The sequence below is a fragment of the Harpia harpyja genome, chromosome 15 (genome assembly GCF_026419915.1).
Source record: "Harpia harpyja isolate bHarHar1 chromosome 15, bHarHar1 primary haplotype, whole genome shotgun sequence".
NCBI classification, from domain to species: domain Eukaryota; kingdom Metazoa; phylum Chordata; class Aves; order Accipitriformes; family Accipitridae; genus Harpia; species Harpia harpyja.
The window spans coordinates 28,847,344-28,864,421 of NC_068954.1; the positions used below are offsets into that span (position 1 = coordinate 28,847,344).

Consider the following 17,078-nt stretch of genomic DNA (forward strand, 5'->3'; position numbering starts at 1 on the left):
GTCATTGCCATAAGAGGCTCAGAAAGGCCCGTGATGAGTTTACAGCTGCAGCTAAGGGAATATGATTTGGAGTTGTGCTTCCAACACCAACAATACCTTTGTTTTTCTTAGCTCTCGAGGGAGTGTTTTGAGGCAGGTCATGGTGGTGGCAAAAAGAGGAGGGCATCCTTCCAAGCCCTAAAACAATGAATAGAATAAAAAAAAAAAAGATATCTCCACTCCCCTGCCACCCAACCAACTCCCTGAGCACATAAAAAGGGGCACTCAGCCACTGCACGCACAGAACTCACCTCCTCTTACCTCCCAACCTCCTCCCGCGCGCTGCACCACTTGGCTTTTCTCTCTTCACTCTTTGACTGCTGGGGACCCGTCACCATGTCTCGCCAGTCCTGTGGTCTCGGCAAGAGATTCAGCTCCAGCTCCGCTTGCTTCGGAGGGAGGAACAAGGTCACGTTCAGCTCTGCGTCCCATGGAGGATGCTGGGGACCTGGCAATGCCGGTGGCTTCAGCAGCAGGAGCCTCTATTGCTTGGGAGGGAGTAAAAGTACCTCTCTGGGAGGGTTCGGTGGAGGTGGTGGTGTCTACAGAGGTTTTGGGGCTGGCGGCCAAGGAGGCTTTGGCTACGGCTGCGGTGCTGGGGCAGGATTTGGTGGTGGCTATGGTGGTGGGGCTGGAGGTGGCTTCAGTGGAGGCTTTGGTGGTGCTTTTGGTGGCTTTGGTGGAGGATTTGATGGCGGGATGGGAGGCCAAGGCTTTTTCCCTTGCCCACCGGGCGGCATCAGGGAAGTGACCATCAACCAGAGCCTGCTGGCCCCACTCAACCTTGAAATCGACCCTGAGATCCAGAAGGTGCGAACACAAGAGCGGGAGGAGATGAAGAAGCTTAACAACAAATTCGCTTCCTTCATTGACAAGGTGAGAGTGGCTTCAACCCGGGGCTGGGAGGTGGAGGTCTGAGCTCACCACAGCTCGTGCTGGTTGCAATTGCTGGGAGATACGCATCCAATAATATCCAGGGAGCCAGGCATTGCCTAGACCACCCCAAAGAACCCCTGCAGACAGAGAGATGGTGGCTGGAGAATTGACTTTCCCAAGGTTATGGAGAAACCCAGGAATAAGAACCTTGGTTCTTAAGACCACAGTCCTGGTGCTAAGCCCTGGGACCAGGTACCTGCATGCAGAGCATCCTCAGAGGAGTCTCTGCTGATGGACTCTGTCCATCTGCGGGCTGAAGAACTTCGCATGTTTTGGCTGATTTTTAAGGAGAAGATGCCAAAGCTATGAAGTTCACTGTGTTTCTCCTGTTTAAGGACTGTGAGACTGGAGAGGGAAGGTGACCCACCTTTGCCCACTCATCCTAGAGCTGTGGTCCCACCCGTCCAGTGGGACCCTGGAGCTGTTGCTCACTGGAGATGAGAATAGGCAGGAAGGCTAAACTCGTTAAATGGCAAAAAGTTACGGAAAACATGGGGAAAAAAAAAATCAATAAAAAGATGCTTTTGGGAATAGCCTGACTCTTTTTCTATCCACCCCTGCACTCATTTAGGTCCGGTTCCTAGAGCAGCAGAACCGAGTCCTGGAGACCAAGTGGAAACTCCTGCAGGAGCAGGGTGGCACAGGGACGGGTGGCAGAAACTTCAGCCCCTTTTTTGAAACCTACATCAGCGGGCTGAGGAAGCAGCTGGACAGCCTCTCAAGTGAGAAGCTTCAGCTGGAGTCAGAGCTGAAGAGCTTCCAAGATATGGTGGAAGACTTCAAGACCAAGTGCGTTGTTCTCAGTGTAGTCATGGTTGGGCTGTCTGGTGGGGAAAAAATAGAGATAAAAACTTGCTTTGAGCAGTCAGAAAATGGAAAGAATCATAAGAATTGGCAATATTTCACTTGTTTCAATGATTAGAAAATGTAAAAGCTTTTGGGAAAGTTTTCATCAACTGAGTTTTGACAATAGGCAGTGATTTTTCAAGGTGTTTCTCAATATGTATTGTTGCCTGAGTTACGCTTCTCACTAAAGCAGGATCCTTCACTGTTTGTCTTCCTCGCTTAAGAATCCATGACATTATGATTTAATGAAGTAATTAGATCAGTTGCTAAATCCTACTGTAATTTCCTCCTGCATTTCCTCATGGATTCCTTCCCATAACATCCTTCATGATTTGAAGCTTAGAGCTTTCTTTGGAAGGATGATGTGGGGTTAAAAAAAAAAAAAAAGATTCTTTTCCTGCTATTATTTATTAGATTAATTTGCTCAGTTGGAAAAGCAAGAACAAAGCCTGGAGAAATGCTTGCACTGAAGGAGTTGCAAAAATTGGTGGGAAAGCAAGTCTGGGACTCGTCAGGATCAACCAGATCCCTTGCTCTACTGAGGCTGCAGGTTGAAAATTGACTTTGTTTTGGAGATCATCTCCACCACTCAACAGTCTGCAGCAATTACCTGCCCTAGTGAGCAGTTGGAAGTGGACCAAGTTGAGGACCTGAAGGTCCTTGGGTCTTGTAGGAGGAGTTGGAGTGGCCACAGCCACCAGGACTCAGTTTAGGCAGAGACAGGATCCCTCTTTGCAGGCTTTCTTCAGCAAGGCATTGGAGATGGCAGGAGCCAGGGCTCGTCTAGAAAGGCAAAGTGCTGTTGCTTGTCCATAAATCTCGCTCATGGCAGGTCTATTTTTGCTGCGTTCATTAGTCTGAGGCCAACAATGTCTAGTTGCCAGCAGCAGCCAGAGCCAAAATAAGCAGACAGATTCAATCTCCCTTGTTATAATCAACAGGTACGAAGAGGAAATAAACAAAAGGACAACTGCGGAGAACGATTTTGTGCTCCTAAAAAAGGTAAAGTCCTTTTTTTTTTAAAGTCCTTCTTTTTTTTTTGACACGAAGACACATCTTAGTTCAGAGGATGTCTTGCTTCCATCAGCACTGGTTCATTAGCACCAGACAGAAACCAGGACCCCTAGATGTATGGCCCATAGGGAAAAGGAACACCAAAGGGCTCACAGTTACATGTTAGATAAAACGGTGTGTATCAGGCAGAAGGTTTTCACCTCCCATTTCTGCTGCAGGATGTGGATACAGCCTATATGACCAAGGTGGAACTTCAGGCAAAATTAGATTCTCTGGCAGATGAGATTAACTTCTTGAGGTGTCTTTACGAAGCGGTAAGTGGTCCAGCTGCTCTCTGGAGGGGGATGCCAGGATGGAGAAGGGTTGTCATGCTCTAAGGAAATAATGGCAGGGCTAAAGCCAGATCTGGTGTGAATTACAGGAGCTGTCTGAGATGCAGAAGACCGTTTCCGACACCTCTGTGGTTGTCTCTATGGACAATAACCGAAACCTGGACCTGGACAGCATCATCGCAGAGGTCAAAGCCCAATACGAGGAGATTGCCAACAGGAGCCGCGTGGAGGCTGAGACTTGGTACCGATGCAAGGTGAGTGTGCTACAGGTTGCTTGTGATCACCGATGTCTGAGGAGGTGGAAGAGTTACTGGTGGTAGCTCTGACCGTGCTGAGACCTGGGATATTGCTGGTACTGATCTAGCCAGACTGGAGTTGGTGTGCACATGGTCACCTTGGCTTGGATGGGGTGGAATGGGGAGCCGTTGCGAGGAGTCACCTAGGTCATGGTGGACCTAACATGCTCCTCTCACTTCTGCCTACCAGTATGAAGAGCTGCAGATTACCGTGGGCAAACATGGAGACAGCCTTAAGGACACAAAGATCGAGATCTCTGAGCTCAACCGCATGATCCAGAGGATAAGGGCTGAGATCGAGAGTGTGAAGAAACAGGTAGAGGTTGCGTTTTTTGAGAAATGGGTGTGAGCTCTTGGTAATGCCCTTCAGAGCTTCCCTAAAAGCAAATAGTCTGGTAGCAGTCATTGTAAGCGGGAGGGAACCTGCTGCATTTGTGAATAGCTGAGCCCAAGTGACCTGGGGTCACGGCTGCATCTCCGACTGGCTGCCCCTGGCCCACTCATGACATCTGTGTCTCACTCTCCAGTGTGAAACTCTGCAGAGCTCTATTGCGGATGCCGAGCAGCGCGGGGAGCTGGCCCTCAAGGATGCCAGGGCCAAACTGACTGAGCTGGAGTCAGCCCTGCAGAAGGCGAAGCAGGACCTGGCCCAGCAGCTCCGCGAGTACCAGGAGCTCATGAACGTCAAGCTGGCCCTGGACGTTGAGATCGCGACCTACAGAAAGCTGCTGGAGGGCGAGGAGAGCAGGTGGGTGGGGATACAGCAGGAGTCCGACTGCATCCTGCTAAATCAATGGGAAGAACGTGGCACATCACATCTCTTCTAAAATATTAATGGTGTTGCCATTTAGCCATGGACTACAGTCCTGTAGCTGCTGTTATTTATGCCCGTGGTCTGATGGACTAAGCCTGGCTTCATGGAGCTGGACCAGTCCAGATGCTCCGGCTGGAGCTGATGCTCTGTCTCTTTTCCTTGCAGGATGTCTGGAGAGTGTCAGAGCACCGTGAGCATCTGTAAGTAGTGTTCCCACAGGATTGATGCTCCAAAACTTCATGGTGGCATCAGAGGTAACCTTGTGCCTTCTGTTCCTCTCTGCAGCTGTGGTGGGAGGCAGCATGAGCTCTGTGGTAGGTGGATACAGCAGCGGACTGTGCCTTGGAGGAGGAGGAGGAATCGGATTCGGTGCTGGAAGTGGGAGAGGCAGCTGTAACACAGGTGGTGTTGGCTTCTCCTGCAGCCTAGGAGGGGGCGGATTTGGCTCCGGGGCAGGATTTGGTGCAGGGGGGGGATTTGGCTCCGGAGGGAAAGGATTCTGCTCCGTGGGCGGAGGGTGTAAGTCAGTGGTGGTGGGGTCTGGCACCACCCCGAAGAAGAGCACCAGCTCTGTGTCTGTCAACCAGAGGGTCTAGGAAAGCAAGCTATCTCCCCCATCCCCAGCACCCAAAGGAGAAAGGAAGAAAATTTGATGATGGCCACCACCACCCCTTCATTGCCAAAGTGATGGCCATCTATTTCATTTTAAACCGCCACCATCCTTCAGAAACTGGATGGAAAAGTAAAATATGGCTATATTCGCCAGCTAATGACTGAGATTCTCAACAGTGTTCGAGAACAGCTTGCTTCCCCAGCGGTCCCCTCGAGACACTGCAAAGCTGCTTGTTACCAGGGTACTGAGGACTCATTTGGAAGCATGACCTGCCCGTTCACTGGAAAGCCCCAAACACGGCTGGGATAACGCTATAAAGCAGCGTGGTCCAAGTCAGAGGCATCCTACCAGCTGCGGGTGGAGGGGACTGGTCCCTGTGCTGCTCAGACAACTGGTGTCCCGTGAAGCCTGCAGAAAGGCTTGACTTCTTTCAAGATCTTGTGCTGGATCCAGATGTGGTGCAATTTTAATCGGTGCTACTCATCAGCCAGGGCTCGAACTCCAAAACAAGAATTTCCTAATGGTGACTAGTCCCAGCTGAAGACATTTCTTACCCCGCTGCAGTTTGGTTTTTTTATTTCTAAGCAAGATACTGGTGGTCTCACTGTGTTCTTTAGAAGCTGTTGTAAAACGTTTAGTTTTGCTCAGGGTTTACCTTTTCATTGTGATCATGAGAACAATTGTGCTTGTTTGCTTAAGCCTTTCTCCTTTGGCATGTGGCATACCCTAATAAACACCAGAGGCAGTAAGCTTGTGTGGTTTTCTCTCTGACCAAAGAGTTTCGTGTTGCGACAGGACTCCTCTTTTGCTGAGATCTGAAAGTGTTACCTGACTTTCTCTTGCCCTTTGAAGTTTGCATTTAGAGGAACCAAAGCAAACGTGTAGCCCAGTCTCCCATCCTTCTCATCTTCTCTCTCCAAAAATTTGGATGGTTTATAAGTTTGGCAGGAGGGCGAAGGAGGTCTTGCAGGGGTGAGGTGGTTGGGGTGACAAAACTGCTGGGTCAGTCTCAGTGTGATGGTCTGATCCGGCTGAGTCTGTGAAACACATGGGGTTTTCTTGAATGACATCCATGGGAACGAGCCCACTCCTGGCAGTGTGGCAGGAGAGAAAGAGCCAGCTGGGTTGAACGTGGATGCTCCTCCGTCCTTCTGCTGGGTCTCCTGTGGTGACAGAGGCAGTTGGTCCCGTTAGAGCAAAGCAGACTTTCAGACTCACTTGATGTTAGGAGGCTGTTCCTTTCCCCTTTCTCTTCCTAAGCCCTTTTCTTGCTTGTGTTGGCCAACCTGGGATATTCCCAAGTCCACCTCTGACTGACCACTGCCTCCAAGCACACCACTGGCCTCCAGCCGTGCTTCCCTGTCCTCCAAGGTGGTCCCAATGCTAGGTCCCACATGACTAGCTGGTGCTGTCATGGCAAAGACATTGCACAGCCCTAAGCATTTTTGGAGCATCCTATAAGGGATGGTGTGGAGGAGGGAAGGGTAATCATCACACCTCCAGCTAATTCCGAGCTAATTCCGCAGTATCCATGATGTTGGAGCCAGCCCTGCAGCTTTTACTGTTGTCTGGACTGGCCAGGGATCCATGGGTTGCTTTTAAGGCATCTCCAAAAGGTAACTGAGCCCATGGGAAGAGCAAGATCTCAACCCCCTGTCAAGCCCTACCTCTCCGCAGAAGTAGAATATTTTTGATGACCTGTACATTTAGAACCAAAAACCCCTGGTGTGGTTTGACCTCTTGCTCAGGAGACCTTGAATCACATCCCTGGTCAACCGCAGACTTGCTCTGCGATCCGGATGAGTCATTTCATTTATCCCATGCTCCGTTCCCTGTTTGTAAATGCTTGAGACATAAACGTACCAGTGACTGTGGAATGTCACAATGCTGCCAGCAAAGGCATGTAACTACTTGGATGGGGAGATGGTTTGGGCAACAGTTAAATATTCTGGTGAGTTGTAAAGGGACCTGAGATGGCGTTGAATGAAAAGACATCTACTTCCCTCAGAGTCACCCCAAACTAGCTGCCTCTGTGCAAACTTGCCTCCAGCAAATGACTCCTGACATCAGGGCAGCGTGATGAAGAGACAAAAGGCTTCTAGATGTGTACAAATGCTGTAGTTAAAACAAACAGACACCAGAAAGCCCTTGCCTTTTGTTCCTATGATTGCACCAGCAATTAGGGGAAAATTCTCCCGGGCTGGACCGAGATGTGACATAATTTCTGCCTTTTGTTGGAGGAGCGAAAACATTTTGCATGGCCTGAAAGAAGTTTCGTTTAATTTTGTCATGATTTCCCCCGGTTTAGAAGTCTCTTCTGAAGCACAGTGAAAACACTTAGATGTCAAGTGTTTTATGGGAAGTGTGGGAATTAAATGCTTTGCTTTGCTTTTTTCCCAGAAGTTCTCCCTTTCTGTGGTTGAAGACTTTTCCTGAGTTCAGTGCATGTCGACTGACAGTGTTGCTGCTGAAATGAGCCTTTTCCTCCATGTATTCAAGGCCTGAGCAGCTTTTCCTGTATTCCTGCCGGTTTATTTTCATAGAATTATAGAACAGTTTGGGTTGGAAGGGACCTTTAAAGGTCATTTTCCTTCATTAGGGCTTTGGTACAACATGTTGTTTGAGATCCCTGCAGTCTAAAGCTGCCTATTGCGTTTGAACCGGGTGATGATGTTGATATCCAAATCCCGGTTTGATTTCCTAAACTTGGCTGGAGATGTGGCCATGACTCAACAAGTGTGTTATCTAAACATGGGCGCTCGGGACTCGGAGCGTTGTGCTGACTTAACGCATCTCCTCCCAGCACAGCTGGGAACACGAAAACTTTCACGTCGTCCCACCCACAGAAAAAAGAAAAGAACAACCCCCCCCCAGGAAAACGTAACCACGTATTTGGTAATGCAGAGGGAGGCATTGTTAAATGTGTGTGCGTCTGTGCATGCGCATATATGTGATTATATCTATAGCAGCTATAAACCCACAGCACCCTCCTGAACCCTGTGGTGTGGCAGGCAGCGGCGGAATGTATTTGACTGATAAATCAGAAGCGGAGCGTGTTCTCAGCCCGGGTCCGCGGACACAGCGCTGCCAGGTCTTGCTTGCAATTTGCCCCTCCTCTAGACGGGAAGGGCTGTTGAGAGATGGCTCTTGCCTTCGCCCCAAGAGGGGATCAGATGTTTGTCAAGTCTTTTGGCTCATGGTTGCAGTGATGTTTGAGGTTGTGCTTCAAAACCTCCCTGCCTGGGCAGCCGTTTGTCCCGACTGTGGCATTTAGGAGACAAAGTCTTGCTGAAGACCAACAAGCCATACGGGACCTCCCCAGCCCACATATTTATTGTCTATAAACCATGCTGTACAACCACCAAAACCCCTGTCCTCCCCATCCCTCCCCCAGTGACTTGTTGTTGTTATATTTTTTTTTTTAGCCCTATCCGTCCCCTGATCTGCTTCCCCGTGTGCTCAGGAATCCACGCTGGTGCTGGGCAGGGAGGTGGGACGAGCAGGCTCTGCAGGGACGGCCATGTTTTTCGGTGGAAATGCCAGTTTAGCTGCACGTTACGCCACGGTCCAGGTCCCTAGGCACTTTTGGAAATAGGTGTCTGGGCGATATATTTAGAAGTATTTAAACATCTGAAGATGCCAAGAGTTGCTAGTGTGGATTTTCAAGATGCAGTTAATTGCCCGTGTCCTATGGGAACTTCTGAGAACTTTGCTAGACAGCTACCAGCACAGTTAGATGCCTCCATAGTCATAAAGATTTTTGAACGTCAGAATTCCTTAGGTGGATTTAAAAAGTTGAAAACTAATAAAAAAAGGAATTTCCTAATTAAAAATTTAAAAATGAGACATTGTTATTTGATAAGCAGGCTTCTGCAAGACAAAAGGATGAATGCATGATGGGTCATAGCCTTATTACTGCATGTTTAACTCATAAGCTAATCCTTTCTTAGTATGGCATCAAACCCAGAGTATTCTGATCAGCTTTTGCCTTTCTAAAATCTGGTGACTGCTTTCAAATAAGCTTAAAAAGGATACCTACCTGTGTTCTTGAAGGAGGGCTCAACACAGCTTGCAAGTGTGTATGTCTGCCAAAAATATATTTGCATATAAATACTGAAGTAAGCCAGGCAGCTGAAAAACATGCATTTCCTCAAGTGAAAGTTATTGTGCCCTCTGTTCTCCTCATTTCTATGTGTCTCTACAAATGAGGTGAGCTCTCCAGCATCCTCTGCTTAGCTAATTGCATGTAAATAGTTACAGCATTTATTATGTGGGCAGCATGATTTTGCATGCCTCCTTCTCTCTGTCTATTCTCAGAGCCATCTGTCCGTCTGTCCACACTTCCCACTGTAGCAGCTGGGTTCCTGATGTCTTCTCTGGCTCTTCTCATGGTCCTGAAGCCTTCAGAAAATCCTAAACAGATTTCCCATCTGTGATATTCGTGGCATTTCTTCACTGGTGCTGCGACTATCCTGGCATGAAGACTCCAGGACTCACTTTCAGTAGGAGTTTTGTCCAACAATAAATGAATTTCCAGTGCCAACCATTGCTCCGGTATCTTGTTTCTTGTAAAGGTTTTATTTATCGAAAAGACACAGAGCCTCATCAAAATGCAATTTGCTGAGCCCTGGCTCTAGATTGAGAAACTACTTCTCAAAGCCAAGGGCAATTTTCCATGTAAGAAGACGACTAAGGGTGTAACATAGGTGTGTTTTGGGAATTATGAAAGCCATGCTACAACTTGGCATGAACTACAGCGCTTGCCTGCCATGGGGCTTTGGAGTGAAAGATCAAAATAAAGATAAACATAAGCAGGGAAACAACCACAATGGATGAAAGGTGAAAAAAAAATGACTAGTATATCCTAGGGAGGCTGTTACTATACCGCAAAAGCATAAGACTTCTTAGTCATTGAGTGCTACCATTTGGTAGACACAGTTGTATCTTTTTTAATTTTCTCCTGCATTATAGGGTGTGTTTCTGGGTAGGGTCAATGTTTGGCAAATTGAAGATGAAAATCTGTAAACCACACCACGCTGATGAAGACAGTAACTGTCTCCTCCTTCACGCCCATGCAAACCCAGCCCACCTCCAGAAACAGATAAAAGAGAGCATCTACTGCCCTCCAGTCAGAGGGACTGACTTCCCTTCTCTTTGCACTCATCTTCTTGCAGCACAAGTCCATTGATATTTCTTATCTTCTCGATTTTTGACTCTGCTTAGAAGAAACGGCCATGTCTCGGCAGTCTGTCTGCAGAAGCTTTGGAGGCGGGAGTAGAAGGGGCTACAGCTCTTGCTCTGCCATCGGTGGTGGCTTTGGAGGAGGTGGCGGCAGAAGCAGGAGCAGCTACAGCTCATTCTCTATGTCCAGGGGATTTGGAGGTGGCGGACGTTGTGGAGGGTTTAGCAGCAAGAGTCTCCATAACATGGGTGGCAGTGGAAGGATTTCCATGGGTGGATGCTATGGCGGTGGAGGATACGGAGGCAGAATGGGTGGCTTTGGTGGAGGCTATGGAGGAGGACTAGGCAGCTTTGGTGGAGGAATGGGTGGAGGAGGAATGGGTGGCTTTGGAGGAATGGGTGGTTATGGTGGAGGAATGGGTAGTTATGGTGGAGGAATGGGTAGTTATGGTGGAGGAATGGGTGGTGGAGGAATGGGTGGCTTTGGTGGACCAGGCTTTGGCATGCCAGGCTTTGGTGGCCCCGGTAGAGGTGGCCCTGGTATCCAGCCGGTGCAGGTTGACCCAACCCTCCTACAGCCAGTCCATGTTGAGATTGATCCCCAGATCCAGCAAGTCAAAAACCAGGAGAAGGAACAGATCAAGACTCTTAACAACCAATTTGCCTCTTTCATTGATAAGGTGAGAGGGTGGGATTGTGTCTAATTAAGGGTCCAAATCGGGACGAACTTTCAAGTTCTGCAGAAATGTTGTCCTTTTTGAGCTAAATATCAGCAGGCTGAGAAGCTTGAGCAGAGTCTTTTTATTAAGTACTCCTAGGGAAGAGATGAGAATCTCTCATCCATAGGAGATCAAAGCTATGTCTTCAGGGCTTTAACCTAGCCTGTTGCACCAGGTTCAACTAATAGGTTATTCTTGCAAGCAGGCTTAACGCCTCCAAACTTCTGCAGGTTTCAGGCACAAATTTTCCCTCCTGTACCATTCTCTTTCCAAATACCCTCCCATTTAAGGATGCACTAATATAATTTTTTTCTTGTTGTTTTCAAATACCCAGGCTTTTGAATCTAGACTAGAAATCTAAGATTTCTACACTACCCACGACGGGCATGTACTTGGAGCTGGTGCTATATTTGAAAGCTCCTTTGACTCGAATATGACTTAGAAATTTCCTCCTTTTCCCGATCTTGCAGTTTAGGCAAGAACAGAAATTTAAAAAAAAAAGACGTTAACCAGTTCTCTCATTGTTGTGCAAAGGAGAACCTTTTTATGTGATGAAAGAGATGCCTTGGCTGCTGCTGTTGTTCCCCATGTGATGGTGGATACTCCATGTGTTGGCTTTCAGGTCCGCTTCCTGGAGCAACAGAACAAGGTCCTCTCCACCAAGTGGGAGCTCCTCCAACAGCAAGGCCCTTCAGGGCCAAGGAAGAACCTCGATGTCATCTTTGAAAATTACATCCAGAACCTGAGGAGGCAGCTGGACTCAATCTTGGCACAGAGGGGACAGCTGGAGTCGGAGCTGCAGAACATGCAGCAATACGTCGAGGATTACAAAACCAAGTAAGTGCAGTGACAGTCTAACCCAGAAAGCAACACAAGCAGCTTGGCAGTCATTTTTCTTCATGCACACGCTTTTTATAGCAATTGTGGACATAGTTTTTTCAGTCTAAGTATTTTATTCTGTTTTTTTTTCCTTTTAGTTTGTTTAGTGTGGCCTTAGGCAGGAAAATTCAGGAAACTCAGCTTGTATTTTTACTCTCCATAGGTATGAGGAAGAGATCAACAGGCGCACAACTGCTGAGAATGAGTTTGTGGTGCTTAAGAAGGTGAGTCACATGCACTACAAAGTGATCGCTCGAATACCAGGCTTCATCTGTGCTTGGAGGGGATTCCTTCTTGAACGGGAATTTGTAGACATTGTAGGATCTGTGGGATGATATTTGAAGTCCCTTGGTTTTAATTTGCATAATTGAATAACACCGTCACAGCTGTTACCCTCAGCACAGACTGTAATTTCCATGATCCTGAAGGATTTCCAAGAGGAAACGAAACTATTCTCTGTGATCTTTCCTTTAGGATGTGGACTGTGCCTACATGACTAAAGTAGAGCTGGAAGCCAAGGTGGGAGCTCTGACTGATGAAATCAACTTCTTGAGGTGCATCTATGAGGAGGTAAGAGCTCTCCCTTGCTCTGGGCTGGCTGGAGTTGCAATGAGGTGTGTGGTGGCCAAAGACACTGAGGTTGGACCTGGAGGTCCCACATGGATTTGGTCTGGAGAGGCTGCCTGGACTTGCTGCTCTTTTCTGCCCTTCTCAGATGGTCAGGCTAACTCATGTCTTGGTTGTAGGAACTGGCTCAGATGCAGACGATCAGCCGGGACCTGTCCGTGGTGGTGTCCATGGACAACAATCGGCACCTGGATCTGGAGAGCATCATTGAGGAGGTCAGGCGCCAGTACGAGCAGATTGCTCAGAGCAGCAGAGCTGAAGCTGAGGCTTGGTACCAGAGCCAGGTGAGTTGGGAAGCAGTTAGGGAACCCTGGGTGATGGCTAGAGTTCGCGGATAATTTATGACAATATGTGAGACATTTCTTCAAGCTAATGGTGCTGGAGCTTGTATGAGGAAGTCTCAAGAGGAATTGTGTTGCTTTTGAGGGATCTGACTCACTGTTTTCAAGGTGCTCAGAATCTCACTTTGATGCACGGTACAAACGTCTCAATAAAGATACCCCAAAATGTACCTTAACTAGTAAATGCTTGCCCAAAGTAGCTTTTCAGAAGCCAAGGGATGCTTATTAGTGTCACTAAGATCTATTTCAAAGTTCAAAACTAATAATTGAGCCTCAGAACCATCTTTTTTCATGGGCATCCATGACCAACATGATAGGTCCTTGCAGCAGCACCTGAGCTATGAAACTGTTGACAAATCTCATCTAGGCATCAGGAATGTTTCACTGAAGGTTTACTTTGTCTTGGTGCCATCAGTACGAACAGCTGCAGAACACTGCTGGAAGACATGGGGACAGCCTCCGCAACACCAAGATAGAGATCCAAGAGTTGACCAGGAACATCCAGAGGCTGCGGGCTGAGATTGAGAATGTGAAGAAGCAGGTAGGGGTTGGCTACTGTCTCATGGGATGCTGGCGTCAGGTCGGATTACAAATGACCATGTGTGGGGCAGAAATGGTTTCTTCAACAACCCCTTGTTTACTTCATGTAGATGTTTCCTTTTTTTCCTTGACTTCTCCACTTGGGGTTTGAGGGCTGATCCTAAGTGACAAAATGAGATCGGAAAAAGTGCCCTTTTGTCTTCCTCAGAACCAGCAGCTGCAGGCAGCTATCGCTGAGGCTGAGGAGCGGGGTGAGATGGCCCTCAAGGATGCTCGGTTAAAACTGGAAGAGCTGGAAAGTGCCCTGAGCAAAGACAAGGAGGAGCTGGCTCGCTTGCTGAAGGAGTACCAGGAGCTGCTGAACGTTAAGATTGCGCTGGACGTTGAGATTGCCATGTACAGGAAACTGCTGGAGGGAGAGGAGAACAGGTAAACTCTTGACCTCTGATTTGAGAGGGATGTTATGAACTATGCTGGATGCCTTGAGTTTTGACATTAATGGTGTAATCTCAGAGCAGCGCTTTTGGTTGAAATGGGTAGATATGGCAATTTGCACTCTGGGTGGTCAGGATTGATAATTGGCATACCATGTTCACTACAGGTGGTATAACTATTTCATTTCTGTTATGTGCAAATTTTTTAATGAAGCTCAAATCTGGAAGAACCTCATTGTAAAGAGGAATTGTCAATGACTTCCCGCCTTAAATATTTTAGTGATACCAAAGTTGCTGATAAGGATGAAGCAGGAAAATGTTTTGATAATGAAAATACAGTTCTGAGTTTTTACAATGCCTCTTTGGTTTGGTAATTAAAATTTACCAATTTTTCTTTTACAGACTGTGCAATGATGGCATGTCCAACGTCAATGTCTGTAAGTATCTGCATTTGTTTCCTCGAGAAGTAGTAGCAGACCATGTCTTTTTGGAGACACGGCCTGCCAGTGGACAGCCTGTATGTAACCTGTGCTTCTCTTCCAGCTGTGGTAGGCAGGACCAGCATCTCTGGAGGCAGAGGAGGCATGGGAGGAGGCTTCGGAGGCGGCAGCGGCATGGGAGGAGGCTTCGGAGGCGGCAGCGGCATGGGAGGAGGCTTCGGAGGCGGCAGCGGCATGGGCGGAGGAATGGGAGGAGGCCTGTGTGGAGTAGGAAGCAGCATTGGAGGTGGAAGCATGGGCGGCAGCTGTGGAATGGGAGGAGGAATGTACAGCGGTGGCTTCTCTTCTGGAAGTGGAAGGATGTGCGGCTCTGGAGGTGGCAACTTCGGCTCTGGTGGGGGATCGTCCTCCATACGGAGATGTGTCACGACCACCTCCGTCAAATCTTCAGGAGTGAGATTCTGAGCCCCCAGGCCAGATTGGAAAAGGAAAGAAGCAGCCCCTATCTTCTCCCGGCAGCAGCCCAACCTCCTTAAATCCCGCTCCGGTGTCCTGCAATGAAATGAACCGTGTCCCTCACGGCCCACCACATACCAGCACATCTACCTGGCTCGGTCCCATCAGGGGAGTCTCGTGGCGATGCCACATCCCGTCAGCAGCCCTGGCAAGCTGCTCGTTAGCCCCAAGCCCAGTGACGAAATAACCGTCTGAGCAAAGAAAAGTCTCACAGGTGGATACCCAGCACGGAGAGCTGATTTACAGGAGGGAACCGCTCTGCCTTTCTTGCTGTGTTGTACATTTCTGGCTGCCTCGTGGCAAATGTGTATAAAACTCCTCTTTCTTCCTCTGTCCTCATGTCCCTTCCTCGATGGCCGTATCCCTGGGGTGCTTCTGCATGCAGTACATCCCGCTGCTTCCATTCACTAGCCTTTGGGGTGAGGGTAGGCGTGGGGCAAGCGGGACTCGTCCCGTGGCAGAGCTGGGGAGGGAGCATCTTCTCGGCAGGTGGCCAGAGGGATTAACTGCCCCAGGTTGGAGCACCTGGGCAGCTTTGCTCACCTGGTAGCCCCAGGTGTGCCGTAAGCAGGAGCTCTCTCTGGAGCCATGGCTTCCAGTTCCGCTTGTCCTTGCTCTCCGTGACACCTGATAAGACCTCACACACACGTGGACTTTTTCAAAGGAGAACAAAGCTTGCTCTTCGGTGCCTGGTCCCCTGTGACATGGAACGAGATGTACTGTCCCCACCTCCCTTCCTCTTCTGTTTGTGGTATGCCCTACTTCCTCGGGATGTTGCCATTCTCAATAAATTGCAGAGAACATTCATGATGTCTTTGTGTCTGTCATTGCTTTGGAAGCCACTTCTAGGCAAGGTGGTTTCTGCTGTTGGGGAAGCAACTTGGTGGGAAGGTGTGGGTTGTTCTTCTGTTCTACGTGTCGTGACTGTGCTTTGAGGGAACTGAATGGGGGTGTGGATGGAGCTAGGCAAGTGTCCAAGCATGGGTGATGCCTCTTGACTCGTATCGGTCATTGCAGCACCTGAAAACACGAGCCATACCTAGAATGGTGGGGTCCTGGATGCTCAGTTCACACAATGTGCGGCAAATGTGAGCAGGCAGGAGCACTGGGAGGCCAAGAAGGAGGAATTCAGGAGGCCACTAAACTTTTGGGCGGATCCTGATATAGCCCCATCCTTGGAACCATGTATAGTCGTTTCCACAGCTGATGGCTTCATTTGTTGTGTCTGGAAACCTCCAGCACAGAGGGGTCCAGAACCTTCTGAATCAATGAGGAGGCTACAGGCTAACCTGTGCCAATGTTTAGGAGTCAGCCTTCATGTGAACTGAGGCAGTCAGTGCCCTGTTGCTCGTGTCACATCTTACTGGAGTGGTCTGGTAACTACAGGAATTGCTGCTGCTCTAGGAAGGGGGTTTTATCAATCTCTCTCTTGGATTTCAATTTTTTAGAGCAGGAAGAACCTGTGTACAGGGTATGCTGAATCACAAACCAGAAGTTATGGGATTTATGCAGGAACGCTGACAGTGCACATTGGCGAAACCAGTCGAGACCCAAACACGTTGATCGGTGATGGGAATCGGCAGCAGCAGGGTGGGAGCAGCCATCAGATCAGTCTGCTGTTGTCAGTTCATCTGAGTTTCCTGCCTTGGAGTGGACTTTGGTTTGTGGTAGGGGAAGGTGGCAATGGTTGGAGTCTTGCGGGCAGTGGCGGGAGGGCGGGTTTCCAGCTGCCTGGAAGCATGGATATGGAGGTTGGCCAAGCACCTACCCCCTGGTGTAGAAGTAGGATGTGGCCAGGCAGGCTGCACAGCTCGGCACCCTACGAGCACCAGGAGTGCTTGAGAACCACTAACTCATCCTCCCCTTCATTCACCAGAAGCGGGAACACAAAGGCCTGGGAAGGCGTGATTCATCCCAAATCCATGGGCTGAGGTACCCATCGGCTCCCTGAAAAGTCGATTAATTCCCCCAGTGTCTCTTCTTTACGTGGAGAGCGAGAGGGAGAGATTTGGTCTAGCTCAAGGAGGGGGGACTGGGAGAAGAATGCTGGTGTGTTTGATCTGTGCCGTGCTTCAGTTCCTCCACCACAAGAAGAGATCAAAGAGACAGAAACCACTTTCAGTAGTGGTTCAGGAGTCCCACAACAACCTGCTGTGAGCTGCCAGTGTCCCCGTAGCAGGTGAGGAAGCTGCAGACCTAGGAATAGGTCCAGGCAAGGCAGTGGGGAATGGTTACAGGGCTCCTGGAAGAGGGACGTTGACTTGCTTTAGAGCCCAGCAGAAGTGTGCTAGAGCTGGGGAACGTGACGGGGTTTGGCCCAAACAGAAGACAATGAGAAGGCAATGCCTCTGAGAAGCTGGGGCTGTGCCAAGAGCACTTTTGGGTTTGGCTTGGGGCAAGAGTCACCTGTTTTCGTTCTTAATTTTAAGGCTGTGTTTCTTCTCGGCTTTAAAATCTGAAACACGGCTTTGTAGGCATTGTTGTGAGGAGTCATTACAACATCTTCGGCTA

General features: G+C 48.9%; 2 protein-coding genes across 2 annotated transcripts; both read left to right on the top strand.

Annotated features, from left to right (window-relative positions):
- The first annotated feature begins 343 nt into the window (after window positions 1-343).
- Window positions 344-5,629, top strand: LOC128151807 (keratin, type II cytoskeletal 4-like). Its single transcript, XM_052809480.1, has 9 exons — window positions 344-915; window positions 1,547-1,764; window positions 2,763-2,823; window positions 3,054-3,149; window positions 3,257-3,421; window positions 3,654-3,779; window positions 3,991-4,211; window positions 4,443-4,477; window positions 4,563-5,629. Exons 1-9 carry the CDS (start codon window positions 376-378, stop codon window positions 4,871-4,873), a joined length of 1,773 nt encoding a protein of 590 aa, XP_052665440.1. The 5' UTR covers window positions 344-375; the 3' UTR covers window positions 4,874-5,629.
- Window positions 5,630-10,026: 4,397 nt separating this feature from the next.
- Window positions 10,027-15,363, top strand: LOC128151806 (keratin, type II cytoskeletal 3-like). The gene is made up of 9 exons (XM_052809479.1): window positions 10,027-10,751; window positions 11,413-11,627; window positions 11,833-11,893; window positions 12,144-12,239; window positions 12,416-12,580; window positions 13,053-13,178; window positions 13,386-13,606; window positions 14,014-14,048; window positions 14,155-15,363. Exons 1-9 carry the CDS (start codon window positions 10,125-10,127, stop codon window positions 14,514-14,516), a joined length of 1,908 nt encoding a protein of 635 aa, XP_052665439.1. The 5' UTR covers window positions 10,027-10,124; the 3' UTR covers window positions 14,517-15,363.
- Window positions 15,364-17,078: the final 1,715 nt, after the last annotated feature.

Excerpts from the sequence above, each read along its gene's own strand:
- LOC128151807 (XM_052809480.1), top strand. The coding sequence starts at position 376 with ATGTCTCGCCAGTCCTGTGGTCTCGGCAAGAGATTCAGCTCCAGCTCC. Across the intron at positions 3,422-3,653 it reads AGACTTGGTACCGATGCAAG|TATGAAGAGCTGCAGATTAC; the intron begins GTGAGTGTGCTA and ends TCTGCCTACCAG. Across the intron at positions 4,212-4,442 it reads CTGGAGGGCGAGGAGAGCAG|GATGTCTGGAGAGTGTCAGA; the intron begins GTGGGTGGGGAT and ends TTTTCCTTGCAG.
- LOC128151806 (XM_052809479.1), top strand. The coding sequence starts at position 10,125 with ATGTCTCGGCAGTCTGTCTGCAGAAGCTTTGGAGGCGGGAGTAGAAGG. Across the intron at positions 12,581-13,052 it reads AGGCTTGGTACCAGAGCCAG|TACGAACAGCTGCAGAACAC; the intron begins GTGAGTTGGGAA and ends TGGTGCCATCAG. Across the intron at positions 13,179-13,385 it reads TTGAGAATGTGAAGAAGCAG|AACCAGCAGCTGCAGGCAGC; the intron begins GTAGGGGTTGGC and ends TGTCTTCCTCAG.